Source organism: Homalodisca vitripennis, chromosome 4 (genome assembly GCF_021130785.1).
Source record: "Homalodisca vitripennis isolate AUS2020 chromosome 4, UT_GWSS_2.1, whole genome shotgun sequence".
Classification (NCBI taxonomy): domain Eukaryota; kingdom Metazoa; phylum Arthropoda; class Insecta; order Hemiptera; family Cicadellidae; genus Homalodisca; species Homalodisca vitripennis.
Genome location: NC_060210.1, coordinates 174,625,842 through 174,647,354, shown reverse-complemented (window position 1 = coordinate 174,647,354; position 21,513 = coordinate 174,625,842). Strand labels below are relative to the sequence as shown.

The following is a 21,513-nucleotide window of genomic DNA, read 5'->3' as shown; positions in this document are numbered from 1 at the left end:
CTTGGAACCTCCATCTCGAGAAAAGTTATTAATTATTTTCCAAGCCGTTTTGGAAAAACTTTCACAGGTACCCAAGGCTCTATTGATGTCATAGGCTTTTGCAGCTCTTATGACCTTCTTATAGATTCTCCGATACCTTCTAAAAAACATTTCGAAATCATAATTTTGAGTATTGGTGAAGATTTTATAGAAGAATTGGAGCCTTTCTCGAGATATAAGAATTCCTTTAGTTATCCATGAATTTTGCAGCTTTTTACTGTTTTTTTGTTTTCCTGAATGGGCATGCAACATCCAGATAGTGACTGAAGGTGTCACTAAATGACTGATACATGTCATCGACATTTCCACACCCACTCAAAGACTCCCAAGACTCGGTTTTTAAACATCTATTCAGGTGGCAAATGTTTTGGGAAGTAATTGCCCTAGTAATTTTGAATTTTGGATTTTGATTTTCTAGTTTGCATCTATGAATCACGACTTCCTGCGCAAAGTGATCAGAGATCGCAGAACTCAATACAGAGAGAGACTGTTGTGTTAGGAATATTGGTGATCACATTGTCGATGGCAGTATGCGTCGTGGCTGTCACTCGTGTTGGCAAATTCACGGACCAATTTAGATTGAAAGAATTTAGAAGATGGCGAAGCCGCTGGGTAAGGGGGTCGGTGTGATCCAAAACATTAATGCTGAAATCGCCAATTATTACAAACCTTGTTGATTTAAAGGAGAGACCACTCAGAAGGTGTTCCAAGCTCTCGAAAAAAGAATCTCTAGAGCCATTGGGGGATCTATAAAGCCCAATGATATTTATTCTTGCGGAAGAGTTGGACAAGATTGTGATGTCTTCAGCTTCAAAATTCATGTCCAAACTGTTTTTAATTCTGAAATCTTCAAATTTTGAGGAATTTTTCATAAAAATCGCCACACACCGCCCCCTTTACAGCTGGTTCGACAAAAATATTTAGCCAATTCCAAATTTTGAATCTTAAAAAGATGTATTGAATCGGATTTGAAACCGTGTTCTGAGACTATAAACACATCAGGTTTAAGCTTTTCACACATGATCTCTAGCTCTTCAACCTTGTTGGTTGCAATTTGGGTGTTTTGGTGAATCAATTTTATCGTTTCAGTTGCCAATTTTAAATTTTGGATGTTTTTTAAATGTTGATTTTGAATTTTGTTGCGTTTTGGAGCTGGATCTGAAGTCATTCCTAGGTCGGCTTTACACATGTCTGACCAGAACAGTTTTTTGAAATAGGAGAGCCTTCTTTTCGACAGTCTCTGTCAGGTGTAGTTGACGCCGCAGCTGCCTCCGCATATGAGACAAGCTGGAGCCTTGGATACCATTGAGAGACAGCAGCCGGCTCCCCAGGGGTTGCAGCAGGTGGCGGCACGACGGCTGGAGGGACGGCGGTCACTAGGAGTGGCTTCTCGGGTTCCGGAGGGACAGGTCTCAGCAGAGCGAGGCTCTCCACAATCATTCCAGCCAGTATCCGCTTTCCCCGCATTGAGAGGTGCATATCGTGTCTTGTGACATGCCTGCGATCGATCCTATTGAAGTTTAGGACCTTGATGTTGTGTCGGATTGCGAGCTCTTCAATGTAGGCATTTACAAGTGCGGTCTCATCGTGAATGGAATGGCCCGGCTCCAGATCGTGTCGGTGTGGAAGGGTGACAAGAACGATGTCAGTGTTGATTGGTCTGGCCGTGATGTAGGTCTCCAGGTGACTGTAAATATTGTTCTGTTTTCCCACCGCCAGGTCGTTTGTGCCAGCCATCAGCACCTCGCAGCGGGTTCCGGACTCAGTTGACATCCGCCTTGGACATACAACATCAAGCAGCCCGGCGCCAGGCAAGCACACACCGCCAACCGAGATCGTAGGGCCAGTTATGCTTCGTACAAGGCCCGCGATGTGACGGGCATGGCTGTCACCTCTAATAAAAATACTTTTGAAGTGGGCATTTTGAGGATATTGCTGGTTTTTAGGGAACTTCGTTTTTTTCTTTTTTTATTTGGGGTAGGCTATTTCCTTTAGGTTTACGTGCAGTCGGTGTTTTGAGATTAACCGACAGAGTCTGGAACCTATTTTTTGTAGATACTGGAGATGGGTGTTTTTTTATTTTTAACTTCGGTCCATGGCTGACCAGAGTTGAAACTCGCGCTCTCACACGTATTTTGCTGCTTCAAACACTTATTTTCAGCCTCAAGAACCTTTATTGTAGTTTTGAAGCATCGAACAAGCTCAGTGTTTTCCGCACACAACTCACACACCGAAGATTGTTCCCGCAGGTCACACTGCACACCAGAGTCTACAGTAGCGGGCGCGGGGTCCCGTGGTGGGCTGGGGTTAGGCTCGCACTGAACGCCAGAGGTTTTCTGGTGCAGGTGGAAGAAACGTGTGGGTTGGTTCCAATGCATTATTGACATGCTTCCAACCCCATTTTTCTGGGTCTAGTTGATTACCAAGCGACACCTGAACCATTGTTCTGGGTCTAGTTGATTACCAAGCGACACCTGAACCTAGTAATATACACGATAAAACTGTTGGTGAGCGGAAGCCCCGGTTGGAGGAAGGCAGGATAATTCCACACGTTTTTTATTACGTGTTTGTTTTGCAAAAGATAAGTAACGTAACTTGTCTATAGAAGTAATTTTTTGGAGCTCCATATACATACAGAAGAAAGCGAGTTTCTGGTCAAGAGTTGATATCTTCGAAAGCTTGTGCACAAGTAATAAAATTTTCTTTTTCAAACAATTAAAAAATTGTTGTTTTACCCCTTTGAAATATTGCTGATATTGTATCACAGCCAGTCATAGCATGTAAAAACTGTATATGATTGAACCAATTGATTATCTTTCCGAATAATTGCTACCTCAGTTGATAGGACGTTCAATTGCTCTTCTTTGCTTTTAAGTTTTTTTCACTCCAAGCTTGATTGATAATATCATGATAATTAACAAGAAAACATACAATGTTAATTGTCTTAGTTTCTGAGTAATAATGACTATTGCCATAATTTAACTTCAATCGTAATTTAATTTTTCTGTTATCAACACTTACGTTTTTACAAATATTTGCTAATTCTTCTAAGGTAAACTGGCAGTCATCACTACTTCCAATATGTGAAAATATTTCCCCGATGGTGAGATACAATGCTTCATCTTGAGGACGGCCGACTTAGCCTCCAGTGGTCGGCTTTAAAACTGATACATAGCAATCATTATGGTACTTAGCTTCAGCAACAACTAAATCGTGTTCAAACCCGATACTAGCAACAATAGTTTTTGCGGTGTCATCAGAACGAGACTGAGCTGCTTTCATAACTGAGTCTTTAAATGAAAGAGTTATAACATTACAAAATTTACGACGAGATTTCTGTGCTTGTTTCTTTTTGTATTCCTCACTCAACTTGTCGCCGAAAAATAAGCAATTTTTAAAAGAAAAATATGACTCAGATGTGCTCTAGTACGAGGAGGACTTTTTGAGAGGTACTAGCTGATTCCTCTTCATGTTGCCGTTTTGCTGCTGCAATATTGTACTCTTTCTATTGTATTGTTTGCGACACTGCACATGATTTGTCGCTGAATTTACATTCTTCAATTAGTAATCAGTAAATTGATCCCCCCCTTGAATCCTCGCGTTAAGTAACGTCTTCATGCCGCGATCAACCTTTGATCAACATTCACTTGAAGATAAAAGTTTAGTGGAAATAAAACACTATTGCAACATATTTTCAACAAAAAGTGAATACAGTACAAACTTTAGCAGAGAATATTTTAAATAAACTATGTGTTTTCACTACGAAGGAATTTTAAAGACTAACGGTGATTTCGTGCGACCTCAGAAAAGTAGGTAGACGGAACGGCCACTCAAACAATGGAATGACAGGCAGATATTGTTCAAAGGGCACATGGTCCCTTAAAATTAGGAATTATCGGTCAATATGAATGTATTAGTCACGCAGACTTATAATTTTACTTATATTACACGCCCAATGATATCATAGGCAGCTTAGTCGTGCTTATTATGGACAATACAGCGTAAGAAAGTTTGTAATTGTTTTTTCTCAAAAACTGTTAGTGTTATGAAAAAGGTATAAGGAGCATTTTTGTAGATAATTGCATGATCTACAATTTTTGTTTGACATATTTTTTCATAAAACTAACCTTTTCACTGAAAAATTAAAAACCATGTTTTTGTGAAATTTGACCTTTAATAAAAAATCTTGCAGACATGGGATCGATGGGGACTTTTCACAATTTCATAAAAATGGTGTCCCTAACATCTATGCAAATTTTCTGCTTTCTGGGAATTAATGCAAAGTTACCCCTATTTTTTGCCTAAATTGACTGGACTAGGCTACTGTCACTAAGCAGTAATTAAGTTGTAGTCGGCTTTAGTGTTAGATACATGTTACACTGGTATGTTTTGGTGACACTTCTTCTGCTACTTGGACAAATGCCATACCTACTTGCCACATGGAGTTAGACATTTGGCGCTGATAATCTGAATCCGATCACCTGATACCTGTTTTTAACAGCTTGTATCCTTCATCTGGAAACCGTTAGCGAAAAGATTGGTTCGTTGATCTGGACGCACTTTTCATGTGTTATCATTAATTAGGAGTTTTTATTTTTCAGTGTTCTGTGCGAAGTTAACCTCAGCTTATTAAACCTTTTCTAAACGACAGTTCTTCTTGTGATAACAACGGTTGTCAATATTGTAAATAACATATAATTGCTAAATATATCTTTCGCTACAATAAAATATACATCGTTATTTTAAATATTACAATTCTAAATCTAGAACTAGGCATAATTCCTCATTTATTTACGGGAATAATTATTTGATGTATCTACAAAGAAAATGGTTACGATATTGAGAATTGTATTTTTTTAAGTACACATTGACAGAGGTATTATTTTAGTATTTCGACGATCTAACATCACATATTAAAAAAAAAAAAAAAAAAAAAAAAAAAAAAAAACTGTTAAACCCAATTAAAACAATAAATATATTTAAATGGAAAAAGAATTCTTGGAAAAGGGAACTTTTAAAATCGGACTGGTAGTAAACGCAATGTTTTCCGTGAAAATCTGTTCTCAATGTCTATTAAAAAAATCTGCTGATACAACCAAAACATAAATTCATTGTAACTAAGACACATATCTAGACCTACATTAATTTTTATTCAGAAATAAAGTAACTATGGATCCAACTGCAGACAAAAGAGTCAATAAAAATTACAAAGCAATTACAAAATATAGGGCAACAAGACATCATGGTGAATAAACCAATTCTTTCTTTATACAAACAAAGAAAAAAGTACAAATTTAAACAGAATTATAACTAACAGGCAAAAAGAAGAAGAAGAAAAAAGTAAATAGTAAAGGGGCCTAGTTGTTTTGCGTTGACAAGTTGAGGTTATAAGATAACGTAGTATTTGTTGATGAGGTAGCTTTTGTGTTCTTGTTGAATTAAAATTGTAAGTCTAGTAACATAAAAACATTTAATATTAGTTATTTACATGTTTATATAATTTTAATATTTCTGTGAGGGGTGTTTTAAAACTTTTTAATTATTAAGCTCAATCTAGCTTTTATTTTATCAATTGTAATTGTTGTGATCAAATTTTACCAATATAAGAATCAGAATATTTATTAGTCTTTAGGAGTAGCTATCTAAAAAATCTGCTGGTTTGCAGGTTAGAAAGTGACAATTGATTATTGTTTGGTAAAAAGGTTAGGAAGGATGCTGTTGAAAAGAATAAGTTACAATCAGGTTTCAAAAATGTCATGTATGATAAATTCTGGGACAATAGACCTTCAGCTTTCCAAAGTAGCATAGCTATACTAATCTTTATGCCAAGGGAATTGCATGTAGACTACCAGATAGGGTTGGTTACACAAAAACAACCATTGAAACTAGGCTATAATGTGGTTATTTGAGTAACCGGGTAGGGTACGATAAGCGGACCCGGTTTTTTATATCGAAATTGGCAACCGATATTACTTAATCATAACCATCGATATAATCAATCGATACTAATTAATTATTTTGAACAATTAACTAATTAACTTAAATGATATATATCAACAGCTGCAAACACTTTCAAATAATACACGTAAAGGTAATATTTCAATTTTACATAAGTAACATTTCATTACTGGCAGTCAATTTTAGAAAACTACAGAACATTGCTTTGAAAGATGATAGGACATGTTTTACGTGGCTTCAATACGTTGGACTCGTACCTAAAAACCCATTATGTGAAATTTGTAGGAAAGAAACAAATGTGACTGTGAGAGAACCAAATATGGTTGTCTTATGTTTTCCTAATTTTGGTTATAATAATTTGTTTTATCATTGTTAATATTAAATTCACATTTTAATTTAAAACATAAGTTTGTTATTGGGACTATAGATTCTTTTATATCGATTGATAGTCTAGGATTTGAGATGTGAATATTAGGTATCGATGATTACATTCTTCGATATAAAATACCGGGTCCGCTTATCGTACCCTACCCGAGTAACCTGCGTAGTTGTGGAATAAAAATTTAGTTTTGTTTAGATTTCAGTAAATAAGAGATTTTTTCCTAAAATGTTTATATAAATAATATATTTTGATACAATATGTTCAAAAACATCTTGCACTTCTCCATATGAACATTTTTTTGTAAAATATTTGAGTGATCTCAGAAAATAACTTTTTTGTACTTTTTAGAAAATGAGATATGGAAGTTATATTATTGTTTCTGTATAGTTTATTTAATTTTGAGTTATAAAATATGCAATATAACATATATATTGATATACAATTGTATTATATGTAAAACTTGTATTACCAAACTCTTACATACAGGCTACACCCAATAATTATAATTATATCTGCATACCTGCTTTTTTGTTTTATAGGTTCATTATGGTTACTTAAAGTTTATGTTTTTCTGAAACAAGATAAAATTTTACACAAAATAGTTATCTCATTTTTACATTTTGTCACAATAAATTGATTTGATAGGCAATACGAATTGATATAAAATACACTTATCATGTTATTATACGTACCCGCAACAAAATGCAGTAAAGAATATTTTTGTTAATATTTTTATTGCTTGAGGAAAGTAGGGATGGACCATCCATGTTTTCCTCACCCCTACTTCCACTACCTGATGTAACTTAAGTATAATTGGCTTGCAGCGGTCTTCAGTCTGGTACTGATCAATCATGTAGTTAATCTGTAAACATTTACTTAATGGGCACATGCTGGTGACTGTCGATTTTTAATCATGTGAGCAATTTGCTAATAGGCAAATATTTATTTTATTATATTATACTTGTAACTCTGTTTGTCCTTCAATATGTTTAATTAGTTCATGTGCTGTAGTGGCAGAAGAATTTAAGCATTGTCAAATTACTAATGTTGCATATAGTCGTGGTACAACACATGAGTGCTTGTAAAGGTTATCTTTAACATTGTTACTACTAGTAACATTTATGAGAACCGTATCTAAACCTACTTATATCACGTAATATAATTCCATAATGTAATATTTCCATTCCTAGCCTCATTGCTTCCACGAAATAGCCTCTGCCGTTACAGGTTATTGGGTAACTTAATACTAGAAAGACGTTATGAGAACGCCAAATTATTCACCCCAGATTTTACTGAAATAACAGGGTATTGCTGGTGATGCTTTATCCTGGTAATAGGTTATCACTGAATAATCCTGTTACTGACACTAACACGTTATAAACCGCCTATCTTTAATGGCTACAAGTACAATGGCGAGGTAGATATGTCATTTATGTCATAAGGTGTCAGACACGTTCATCCTTCAAAATACACTGTTTTGTTTGTTACATTTTATAAATAAACACAGCCTAGATAGTTTTTTATCCATAGTTAAATAATTACTTTTTAAGAAATAAAAATAGCCCAACTATACTTTAATTTTATAATTTATGCATGGTTTACATTGTTATATTAACAGATTAAGATGAAAGTGAATATGAAAGTTAGATTTTGAACATACTATACTCAATTGACGCATTGGAATTATGTTGGAGGATATTCACTATCTCTCTTGTACTACCTCTTCTACACGCTAAGCACTGTAAGAGCGCTTTGTGTATTCAGCATTTGAGAATTTACTTGACTAGATAACTGAGCCGTTCCATCAAAGCCATTAAAGAAGCTTTATGGAATTCATTACTTTGATGAAAATAAAATTTCCCAGAAGTTTTTTCCAGTTTGATAATCCGGTAACAATAAATGTTTCATCTACTTTACATTTGGACAAAACCTTTAGGTTAAGTTTATTAGATTTTAGGCAGACATAGCATTTAACTGTTTCATATTCAGCATTGCCAAGATACCCAAGACCACTTTTGTACCATTCTTGTTTAAGTTATCGATTTACACAACTTATAACCTTTAGTGGTTATGTAAAATCTAAAGGCTGAAATGGCTCATCCATTCATTCAATCATTGATGTGGAAACCAGACCGGGCTCATTAGAATTTTCACACCTTCACTTACAGATGTGTCACTCTTAGTTTTTTTTTTACTAAAATAATTTGTAATAGTTTGCCTCTTTATAATTAGTAAAAATTTGCCCAACACAAATAATCAAAGAGTAACAACGGAGGTTTGATTTGTAGCTTATATGAATGTCACGTCATACTAATGCCAATGCAGGAGCTGTGCGTTGCTTGAATGTACTTGATAAAAACTAGACAGGAATTACAGTTTCTGACCGATTGGTAATTTCATTTGATGTAATAAAATATGACAATTCAACTTGGCAAATTATATTTTGTTTTCTTGGCCACCAATAATTACTTAGCTTTTATTCATAATTCTGCGTTGTGGAGCGACTTAACGTAATCTTTTTCACTCTTAACTAACTTAAATGTTTTGTTACCTACCACTGGGTACAGCAAAAACCGATGTATCACTTAAATCTGGGCAACCTTATGGATATCCAAGAGCAGCACATCACTAACTGCAAATGTTGAGATTCTGGGGTGCAAGGGCAATTCGATAGGTCTAGTGTACTGCAAAAGATGACTGTTGGAGTTTGGTGGGGTTTGTTCCCTAACTATCAGAGGTTCTTGCTAGCCTCAACAAGGGTCTGCAACCCTCTGCCTACTTTGACTGGAGAGGTTGGTTCAAAGCTGGCCTCCCCTTCTTCAGGGAGGACATGACTTTGAGATTAGTGCCCTAATTCTCCCTCATGGATCTCGATAGGAGGTGGCCCCTACCCCCTAACCTTACCTGTCCTGAATATCCTGTCACTCCAGAAGCCAGCGCTAAGGTTCTTATAGGACTAAGTGCAATTTGCTAAGAGAACAAAAAAACTTAAATGTTTAACACCCCACCTCAACTCTTTCCTGAAAATTCAGAGAGATCAGGTGACCCCCTGCACCTGGTTCTGCAGCCCTTTCACAGTTTCATAGTGAGACCTTGAAAAATAGCCATTCATATAAGCAATAACAATTGTATATTTTTTGTTCTTAAAACAACTAGATTTTTAAATTTATTGTTTTTATTTAATTAATTAATTTTTATTTTATAACAATGACACAATTTTATAAATAGTGTAACATATGCAATGTGACAAAGCACTCAGGTAGACATTGTTGTTAATAAACTAAAATAATTCTCTCAGTAGCCTAAACCATAATGTGTGTTATTAAAACAATATTGTAAAATCCAAGAGTCTCTATTGGCCATAATTTACACAGCCTAAGTTTATTTATGTACCACTGATATTTTTATTCCCTCATGCATTTTTCAATGTCAGCAGTGCAGTGCTTTAACAGTTCTGGTGATTAGTGATATGTTATATTATACAGCTCTCACAAATGTGAGTGCTGGGTTTGTAAAGTGATATACAACCAAGTAGGTAGCGCATCACTGCAGTTTATATGTTGCTTATTTATACTCATTATTTGCTTTTATTTCAGAAGGCTTGCTGTGTTTCAAAAATGGTGGTAAGTTCTCACTGCAAAAATTATAAATTTTTATTTTATGTTGTAGTTATTGTCATGATTTTATATAGACAATCAATCCTGTCCACTTCAGTTTTATAATACAACTTGTTTTTTATTAGTAGCCAAAGGTGACATAAAACTTCTCAGTTTCTTTCCGAAAACTCTCTAGAGGGTTCATACTACAACCAGTTTCTTTGTTCAATGTTTTTGGAAATCCCTTGAGAAAAAAATGTTGTTTATAAGTAGCCCGGGATCCTTTAGATCAACAGGCATCTGACGAGTAAGTACATGGTAGTTGTTCATAAATTGCACAGTGGCAATAAAGGTTTAAAACTTATCATCAAGAGACAACTTATGAAAGCCGTTTTTGCAGACCTTACTGTACATTTGTGAGACACTTCCATGTTTTGGTGCTGTAGATGAGATTAACTTATGTACTATTTCTCTTTTTACACATGATGAAGAATTTTAAAATCCATCCAAAGCTGTCTTGTACAGGTTAAAACCTCGACGCACACTCTGAGAACATGCAAAGCCTTTATAAAAGTTCTTATTTACTGGTGACTTCCAGATGCACTATGTTTGTGGATGAGCATGCAAACAGGCATCTACAGTTCATAGTATTATTATCCAATGGTTACTTCAATTGGTTTCAAAGTAGCATACACCAGTAGAGAACAATGGATGCATATTTTCAACTCATGTCACTCTACTTACTATGGTAAAAGAACTGCTGTCTGAGTCTGTTTCAATTAACACTGTCAATCTTGCACATTACACTTATCTTTTACTTCCTGAACTATCTACAATTCTATCTAGATCCACTAATCCAATCTAGTTCCACTAAGTGCAATTGTAAATCCTCAATGAGTCATTTTATCATCAATTTTGTTGTTTGACTCTTTATATCCTATATTGGTTTCGATTCTGATCTGAGTTTAGCTTATTCTCTGTAGTCATCTTCGTTCATTGAAGAAGGTGACAAGATGTACACTTTAACTAAAATTTGGAAAGAGATTTCCTTTTGTCAGAGTATGAACATTTCTGTAAACTTTTCAACCTGCACTATTGTAAAAAGATATATTTGACTTTTTTGACATATTTTGTGTGAATTTGCAAGTGATAAAGATATTCCATTTCTGATTTTTAACTTCAAGTAATCTTTTATGCGAATTAAAATAAACTTTTAAGGTGATATATTTCAATATCGATACATCTTACTTTTCCTGTCATATTTTCTTTTATCAATTTTGCTATATACTATCTACTACTTAATGGACATATAAACATGCATGCCATGATGTCCATTAAGAGCCAGCTGTATTTTAACGACCTTGAGTATTTTCCCATAAGAAAGCTGTTAAACCTAATACTCTTTTAGATTCTTGTTATAGTGATCTAGATCATAGTGTTATGCAAGATTTCTCATTTTAAAGATATAAATAATACGCATCCAATTGATTTTTAGTTTTTCTCTAAAGTATATATACTTCAAAGCAGAATTCCAAATCTATAGCTCATTTCATTATTGGCAGATAGAATAGCAGAGAATCATGTGGCATACATTTTTACATCTCCTGACAAACAAAAGAAAAATTGTGTCAGCCTACTAAGTAATAAGCTTCAATTACGCTCAGTCAAGTTCCTTCGTTGGATATGCAACATCATGGAACTCATTCTTGTCTATTTTGAAATTAAGTTTCATGCAAAATTTTAAGTTTTCAAATGAAATCTTTCTCAAGATATCTTCACACATGATACATTCACATTTTTGTTCAGTAAATTGCATTTCATAGCTGTAATGAAAGTCTACACACCAAGTCACCATGAAAAGATATTGGGTGTAATAGCATAATTAAACTAAATGTGTTACATCACATGTTTAAAAACTCTTATGATTTTGTTTACAAATGTAATTATTCTGCTATTTTCTGATTGCCGTTGTGGTTATCCATAAGACCAATGTAAAATTATTCACTGACACTCAGCCAAATCCTATAGAGTGATATGCAGCATAATCGAACTCAGTGTTTCTTACATAGAAATGAAGCTTCATGCATAATTTCAGGTCTATAGGTCACATTGTTTTTGAGATATTGTGGTGACAATCTGCTGAGACAGACAGAAATGACATTTTTTCAGCCCATATCATTGATTTTAGACCCATATGTATTTATATATATATATATATATATATATATATATATATATATATATATATACAGTATATGTAACTTGATAAGTAAACATTTTTTTAGTATTATACAAGTATATTGTCATTGATAATTTAATAGTAGGTATGTTTAGGCATGCAATTTTATGTAATTGAAAAAATGTATAAAAAAATTATTATTAAAACATATTTACTTCTAAAATGAGGTATTTATATTGTAATTTAATATAACATCTTGCACAATATTTTCAGTTCTTTACTCTCTGTGTCAAATGTAACTTGGAAGAAATCAAAATACTTCAGCCATCAAGTGATTTTACATGGACCATAAAGGTAAATAAATACATTTTATTTGTATACACAAATATATAGTAATTGAAAAGTTGCGGAGCTGATTCGTTGTGAAAAATTAACAGACATCTGTTTTTTGTAAACATATTACTAAGCAAGAAATTGAGTATTGGCCCTTGAACTGGCAAAGTTGTAATTTGCGGTGCATTAAACATTATATGTTATTTATTCATAATTCGTTAACACCCGCTGAAATTGAATTACAAGTTATATCACAAGTTGTACAGTTTTAATCGTAAGATTTCACACTTTATACTGTTGTATTTTCTTTAAATGTTTTCTTTTACTGGCCATTGGAAGTTGAAGATTATTCACATGTGATGTAAGCTCATCAGTTGTTTCAATAGAGGCAGCTATTTGAATTTTGTGTTTATTACATGTTGTTTTTATTGCAATAAATAATATAGTGAAAATTTATTCAGAAGACTAACATAAACAGTGCAAGTGAAGTATAATTGATTGAATCATAAAATCAATGTGTCAAGTATGTCCAGCTGTTTTTATAAAAGAAATTGGACATTAAAAAATGCTAGTCTTGTGATTGAATATGGATCAATAATCATTTATCTAGTGAAAGGAAATAAAATTTCTGGAGGAATAAAAATAGGTGGGATGGAATAAAAACTCATTTTAAAGATGGCATTAGATCATCTAGAGACTATGATCATCTTCACATACTTGTATTTAACCCTCCAGCTGCTGGTAGTTTTTCATAAAACACTAGGCTGTTTTTATGGTTACAAGCATATTTTTCTTAAATTTGTAAAAATCACAATTTTTATTGAAATTTTAAGTCATTTCTTTTTTTAAGAAAGTACTAAATAGTACTAAAAAAATTATTATGACAATTTCTATCAAATGTAGTCTTAAAAACTAGAAAAAAGTTAAATTTAAAATCTTTTTTTTTATTTTCTTCCACAGACATCAAAGAATTAAAAATGTATTATATATAAGAGATTCACAATTTAATAATACTGAACAAAAGTATATACGGGGTGTCCCTGAACTCTCTACTAAAATTTGCAGGTATTATTCCTGGACCAAAGGTAAACCAAAATATCATATTAAAATTGTTGAAAACACAATAATTACCTGAATAGCTGCCATTTTGTTTTTTCACTTAACAATTTTTAATTTGAGAACGGCTATATATTTGAAACAACTCTTTTTTCTTAAATTTGGAATGCTAAACATATCAATTCATGCTTTAATAATAGTGCTTTGACAGTTCTCGCTAATGCATGACGATCACGATTTAGTATTTTAGCAGTCTAATGCATAGCGATCGTGATTCGTAGCACTTCTAGAGTTAAAAAAACCTTAACATTGTTGAGTTAAAAAAGCACATTTCCTTTTTAGCAGAATTAGGTAAACAATTAGTATATGAGTGAGAAACAAAAAAAAATTGAGGATATGTATATCAACAGAAATTTCTTTTTGTTCTATTCAAAATTCTTAGGGAGGATTGCTTCTCAACTCAACATTTTGAAATGGCGATTCCTTGTTGGTGATAGTTGTGCGAATAGGAAGTCTTAGCTTTTTTTGTTTTATAGATATTCAAGATCAAAATTTAACTATATAACTGAATAGCTATTTCAATCTAACATGACAACCATTATATACCAGTAATACTCTAACTATAGTAAACCATGGTAATTTCATATACACATTCAAATAAAGATTAACTTTAAAATGACTGAAAAACTCTCAGTAGTTAAGAAGGACTTCAAGACACAAATACAAAACGAACACATGTTCTGAATTATTAACCCTACAACTGGCGGTAATTTCATCCTGTAATATCAGGCTGCTCAGAGCTGATAATTTACTAAACAGATTTCAGTAAAAAGATACAATCAATCATATGTTATTTTATTAGAAAACGAAAATATATAAATAAAACTTATAATATTATACATAGCTCGGCACAGATGCAAAAGTAAACAAATCCAGCAAGATAGGATTTACAACAAACAGACGACGTTTTCTTTTACATTGTGAAATATTCAACTTGCTATGTAATCAAACAACAGTAATAACAAAAAGGAATACAACTTCAGTTTTCATTAGCATTTTTATTCCCAAATCCAATTGTGCATGAATCAAATCGATACTTTGCCAGAGTATATTATAAGAAGTAATAATGTGAGAGAGTGTTTGATCAACAAAATTTTGTCGATAAACACTACAGAAACGGCAAAAGGCGACAAAATTTTGTTGATTAACACTACAAGGGTCAACTCCTAAGAGATGTAAAAACCAAGATCGTTTGCTTTTATTAATTAAACATGTTTAGTACTTTTCTTTATAATTCTGTAAAAACTAAAACAAGTCATCGATGATAAAATGTTGCTTGCAAATAACCACATAATAACAAGCACTATGTAGTGGTTTTGTCAGTGTTATTTTTATGATGGAAACAGGATTTTTTCGTACGTTTACCATTGTTCAGTAACACAAAAAATCAATCACTGATAATTTTCTATTGTATCACTAAATAATGGTAAATGTCCGGAAGAATCCTGTTTTCCTCTCAATCCTTCCATTGCCAAAAACAAACATCAAAGAAAGAATTATTGTTATACTAAAACTTGTTTTGTATATGACTTGATAATTTTAATTTCATAAAAAATTATTGTTTAATAGGTAAAGTGTTCTGGGTGTGGGGAAGAGTCGCCCAACTGGCACACTGTTGATGCTCAGTCATCATATGAAGGCAAAGGAGGAAAAGGAAAGTTTCATTTTATTTACAAATGCAAATTTTGTAGTAGAGAAAATAGTCTGGGTAAGTCAGTACGTCAGTTTCTAAGATGAGATTAATTAGCTATCGACGTATTTATGAGATATTAATGCTGGCATTTCAGTTTATATTTGCAATAATAATATTGTGATTTATGAAATACATGATAATTGTTACTTTATCTTAATTTAGGCATAATATTACCTATTATAAAACAATTAATTGAAACTTATTCATATTTTGAAACTTATGTTTTTCCAACTTTATATGCACTCTTAGTAAAATGAAGTATCTACTAAGTGAAATGATAACTTATAAAATAAATCAGTTTTGAGAATTAAAACATGGATTAGTGCGGAACTTTGGTATTTAACTAAGGAGAATGTATCTTAAATCTATCGAATAGTTTAAAAAGATTTCATAAACTACAATGTTACGATTTTTAAGTATTTTGTCATAAAAAGATTTCATAAACTACAATGTTACAATTTTAAAGTATTTTGTCATAAATAATATTTGTCTTTATTTGAACAAGTATCTTTATTGGAGTAATAAAAAAAACCAAATATTCATAATCATAATCTTTATTTGTACAAACAAATACATTACATTGATATTTTGAAGTAACAGTAACAGGCACAAAACCATGTTAAGTTAAAAATAATTTTTCTATCTAAGTTATTATGCTAAATTATTGTCAATATCTAAAATATAACAAATAGAATCAAATAAAATAAATATTACTACAAAAACATGTGTCATTCTAGAAGCAATTAATCGTTGCACCAAGCACTTATTAAGGGGATGGCACTAGTGCCAAGCTTTTATGACAGGTCTTATCACTTAGTACCATGAAATTTTGGTATTTGTGTAGTGTTACACCAAATAAGTCACACATTTTTCAAAAATAAACCTAATGGGATGGTTATTGTTTTATCATTTAGAGGAAAGTAGACTATAAATAGTAATATTTATTTCAATCATAGAATCTGTGGATTTTTCAGATATAAATTTTTTTTTAATTAGTTTTTATTCCATTTTTGAATACAAAAATTGTAGTTTTATGATCTAAATTTATTTATATTCAACTTTTTATTGTTCCCTATGTACATGTAAACAGATATACCAAGTTAAAAAATTAATTATCTGTATATAACTGAGTTCTTATATTTTTAAATATTTTTGATATTTGTATAGTGTTCAACCAAATAAGTCTCAACTTTGTTTTAAATTATGGAATAATCAAATTGTAATTTTGTGATTTTTATTTGTATGCATCTGCTTTATTGTTCTATATATGAACAGAACAAATATACTAAGTTTCAAAAAGTAACTGTATAATTGAATTTGGTTTTTTATATTAGTGCTGAATGATGAAAATCTGCACCCATATATACTTTAAGTCAACTCTCATATTAGGTAAATAGCTTTAAACAGTGGTAAAAAACAAAAGTGGATAATGGTTTTTTATTTGATTTATTATATATAAAATTATACAAATACAATTTCATATGTCAGCTATATATATTAATTTTAAATCTGCTATGTAAACTAATAACTTAAATGTCTAAACTGAAATCATTGTAAAAATACTAAATTTTTGTATAAAAATCACTTAAATACTTAAAAACAATTCTAACGAACATTGCAACACTTTTATAGTTTGGTTACATTTTCTTTATGTAAAATAATTGAGTTGTGATTGAGAAGATATTTGGGTCATCATTAATTAGCAATATACAATATCTGTTAGATTGCATTGTCCTATTTTGTTAAATACAAGAAAATATTCAGACTCTCTTAGAATATGAAATAGACAATAGACTTTTTTGCACAATTCATAGAGAATAACATTAGCGTCAAGAATAAAATATTAAATAATTAGAAAGAAAAAACAATTTAGTTGTGTCATTTATCACATTAGGTTTATGTCAAAGGTTCTGTAAGATAAAAATTCATTTATTGAATAAAATGGGTGTTTTAAAAGTTCTTCAACATCACTTATTGTCTTAATTCTTCGGATGACGTATAGTCCCGGACCTTAGCTTCTTACAGAGACTATCAACATGAAAAGTCCAGTTAAGATCTTTATCAGTTATAACACCTAGATATTTTGCTACATCTACTCTTTCTATGCTAGGTAGAATTCCAACTTCAAGCTTTTGCCTCCTCATAACTAAATGTTTGTTTTAGTTTCATATAGTACCAGGTTGTTCTGGTGGCAGTATTGAGTAGCTACTTTAAGTGCAATATATGATGAAACTTCAAGTGATTCTCATTCTGTATTACTTAATAAAAGACGGTTCATCTGCGTACATAGTAGTAGTTGCAAATTCTTCCAGATACTTGGGTAGATAAATTAGTACGAATATTAAAAATAAACTATTTATTTTGTAAAGTCTATAAGCATACATATTTTGATAAATTTAGCCATATTTGATTGGTAATGTTGAGATAGAAAAATTGTAATATGTTTTATTGGATATTTTATTGAATCATTTCAGCTTTTACCAGGTGTTATGAATACATATAAGAGCGATAACGGTACTATAATATTGCTAGTAATATGTGTGTAATCTGTTGCAGATATAGTTGGTTCGTCTATCAAGAAAATTAATTCCGATGAATGCATGGACTTCAAACCGTTAGTAACTTTTGATTGCAGAGGACTGGCGCCAGTTGACTTTACACCTGGGGTAAGGTATTTTCATTAAATAATGTAACAAATTCTCTACTGAAATATACATTAGTAGCGTTTAGTGTGACTTGCATGATTGGACATTCAGCTGCTTGGTAGTCAAAATGTCAATATATGAAGCAGTTGGGACACAACACTTCCTTACTTGTTGTAGAGGTAGCTTCTTTAACATGGAAAACATTGTGTTTACTTAACTTGAAATTATTGATCTATGCTCAGTTGAGTTGTATAATCAACTAAATGGATGAGCACCTTCAGTCTATCAGTTTATTTATTTTTATTAACTACATAAATCTTTTACTCTTTTCTGCGGCATTGCTATACCTACCTAAACTTTAACATGTTTTTAATACATTACATGTACACGTAATGCGCGTGCTGTACACGTTTTAAAGATAGTGTACAGCAAAATCTTTAGGCTACAAAGAAGATCAAGTAAAGTTTAGTTTCAAGATTTGCTGGACATTTTTCCAGGTTACTTTGCCATAGTATATGATATGTGCTGTATCAAAAAGAGCCAGGGCAAACTTTACTTATTCACAGCCTTCCACATTAAATGTTAAAACTTTGTTAAATTTGGATTAAAACACTTGATTTTTTCATTTCTTTTATAAAAATATACTTTAAACAAATTATGAACCTATTCTATTGTGCATGCATTAAAATCATATATTGGTAATAAATAATGACTTACATTGAATTATTTTATTTATTTCATTTTGAAGCAATAAATGCATAGTTAAAAAATCCCTTACATAGTAGATTGTATTATAGTTCTCACCCATGGGTATTATAGTGCATAACTTCAAAAATGCACTGAACTATCTTGACAATAAACTTTTGACACCTTTTTATATAACAAAGTTAAGTTGCAATATTTTATGATCTTGTTATAATTCATAAACAAATGACATACACACGTATTTACATAAAAAACTCTTTAATACAAAGAATGTGCTTGTTGACCTCCAGGCATTGATCAGAGCAACAAAGTAAAGCCAACTATAGTGTAAAAATACCTCAGATCTGAAGTAGACTGCAATGGCGGGAAGTAGATGATTTTTTAACTTTTTTAAGTAGACTTCTCAGACATACATTTGCATATATTTTCTTGATGAAATTCTACAATATAAACTGAATATGGCTCCGATAATGGATTATAATGGCCAGGAGTTAATTATAATGGACACATTTTGACTGAAGTTGACTTCTCGGATATGCTTATACAGTATACACATATTTATCCTGTTTTGGGGAAACAATACAAACTCAACTATGGCGTGATAAATATAATTCATTTCAACCTGAAGTGTTTATACATGCACAAAACCTGAAATAATCTTCAGTTGCAAGTTCACTTAATCTCGTGAAGCTTCTTATGGGAAAGAATAACAATGGATACTTGTTACTATGAGAGAGTTTAGAAAGCATCATACTTTATGAACTGAATGCTATTATTTTTAAACACGAGCACTGATTACACAGATTGTGTATTTTTACAGTAGGAACAAATATTGTAAAAAGAGAATATTGCTGATAATGTAATATAATATTTTACATAACAGCAGCCTATCCTACTATGATTCATTAGTGGTAAAATGGGAGGAATGCTACAGCTAAAAGTGTTCTCCATTATAATCTAAAATACCTATTTAATGTCAGTCTGAAAGTATATGTTCACAAATAGTTTTTTTCTCATTCTGAATTTCAAAGGAAGTTGCTGTAAAGATTTACTAGTATGTTTTAAAATCCTCATTTACTGTTTGTTTACAGAAAGGTTGGATAGCAGAGGCTGCAGAAAGTGGAAGACAATTCAAAGATATTGATCTCTCAGAAAAGGAATGGGTGGATTATGATGAAAGAAGTCAGCAATCTGTTGGCATTTATGAATTTGAATCTAAAATTGTTCATAGTAAATAGATACAATGTTCCTAAAACACTATATAAATAGTATATGTGTTCTAAATCCTTTACCTTACCAAATTCTAGATTAAAATATTATTGCTGTTTATGTGTTGGTGTTTTTTATGCACATGGTATTTTGTTATTAAACAATAGAACAAGCCGACTAGATCATGGATCAAACACTTACACCACTGGTGCATTCAACATATATCTTCTATTTAACTCAGTGCTGCAAGAATATATCTTTCGACTCCTCAGCCAAACGTCTCAAATAAATTTAAAGTAGTAGTGTAGCTTCCAAAAGTATATAATAGAATTAACAAATATAAACTATGTTTAACACTTTTGATTATAAACATACACATTAAATATATTTTTATTAAGCTATTGTGTGATTATTTTTTATTTTATTAAGCTATTTCTTTGTATACATTTATACACAAAGGAACGCCCAGACGTTGGGGGGGGGGGGGGTTGATTGGGAAGGGTCTCCCCCTCCAAGAGCATATTTCAAAACAAATCAATTGCCTAATAGTCTATTTTTGGCTAAAAATAACATTTATGTTGTAACTTTCAAATCATTTGTAATAGACTATATAAATTCAAACTATTATACCTATTTTAACTTACGGAGTACACTGTACTGCATATGCAATAATTTAATTTAGTTTAAACGCTAAATATTTAAATTTTACTGCCACACCAGCTACGAAAGGGAGGTTAGTTTTTGCTATTTCTTGTGCTTTCTACCTGTACCTAATTTTGAATCATATGTTATAGAGTGCTCCTAAAATGATACAGTTACATGCTCGATTTGCTGTTAATGTTAAATGAGTTTTAGTACTTTTTATCAGGAATTGCAGTTAATGTGTATCTTTTGTATCAGTTCTGTATTGTGTAATTCGTTGTCACTTTGAGGCAAAACCTCCCTGGATAGTCTGGCAATTTGGGTGTTAAAACGAGCAGTTGCCAGTTACAGTCAATTAAACACCATGCTCAATTTAATCCCTGTTAAAATATAATGACTAAGAATCCATAACGTGACCAATTCTGAATTTGTTGTTGCCATTATTATATATTAGGACATTAATACTAAATTTTTTTACAATGTCACAACCAGCACTAATGGTCAAAAACAATCAAGTTTAGTCAATTCTCTAGTGGTTTTTATAAACAAGACATTTTTTTAAAAGGTGCATTAAATACTGCATTAAAACTTTGTAATGAATTTCCGCTTTTGATTGTTTTATACCTTCCAGCTAAACCAACACTGGGTACAGAGAATAACGGATGTGTCACTTAAATCTGGGCAACCTTATGGATATTCCGGAGCGGCACATAACTAACCGAAAATGTCAAGATTCTGGGGTGCAAGGGTAATTTGATAGGTCTAGTCTGCTGCAGCAGATGACTGTTGGAGTTGGTAGGGTTCCCTAAGAGTCACAGGTTCTTGCTAGCCTAGATATAAGGGTGTGCCACCCTGCCTGCTTTGACTGGAAAGGCTGGTTCTACACTGGCTTCCCCTTCTTCAGAGGGGACATGACAGCCCTAAATTCGCAGGTTGTTGAAATGTTTCATATGTTTCATCTTGATTGTGATGATGGTATAGTGCTAGTTTTGTCTCTACCATTACCAAACATTTGT

General features: G+C 32.1%; 1 protein-coding gene across 2 annotated transcripts; it reads left to right on the top strand.

Moving 5' to 3' along the window:
• The first annotated feature begins 5,265 nt into the window (after positions 1–5,265).
• LOC124360687 (CXXC motif containing zinc binding protein) lies at positions 5,266–19,975 on the top strand. Of its 2 annotated transcripts, none has more exons than XM_046814514.1 (6): positions 5,266–5,284; positions 9,976–10,002; positions 12,428–12,508; positions 15,173–15,311; positions 17,853–17,962; positions 19,738–19,975. In XM_046814514.1, exons 1-6 carry the CDS (start codon positions 5,282–5,284, stop codon positions 19,882–19,884), a joined length of 507 nt encoding a protein of 168 aa, XP_046670470.1. In that variant the 5' UTR covers positions 5,266–5,281; the 3' UTR covers positions 19,885–19,975. The 2 variants fall into 2 exon arrangements, with proteins under 2 accessions (XP_046670470.1, XP_046670471.1); XM_046814515.1 differs by lacking the exon at positions 5,266–5,284 and adding an exon at positions 5,343–5,485.
• Positions 19,976–21,513: the final 1,538 nt, after the last annotated feature.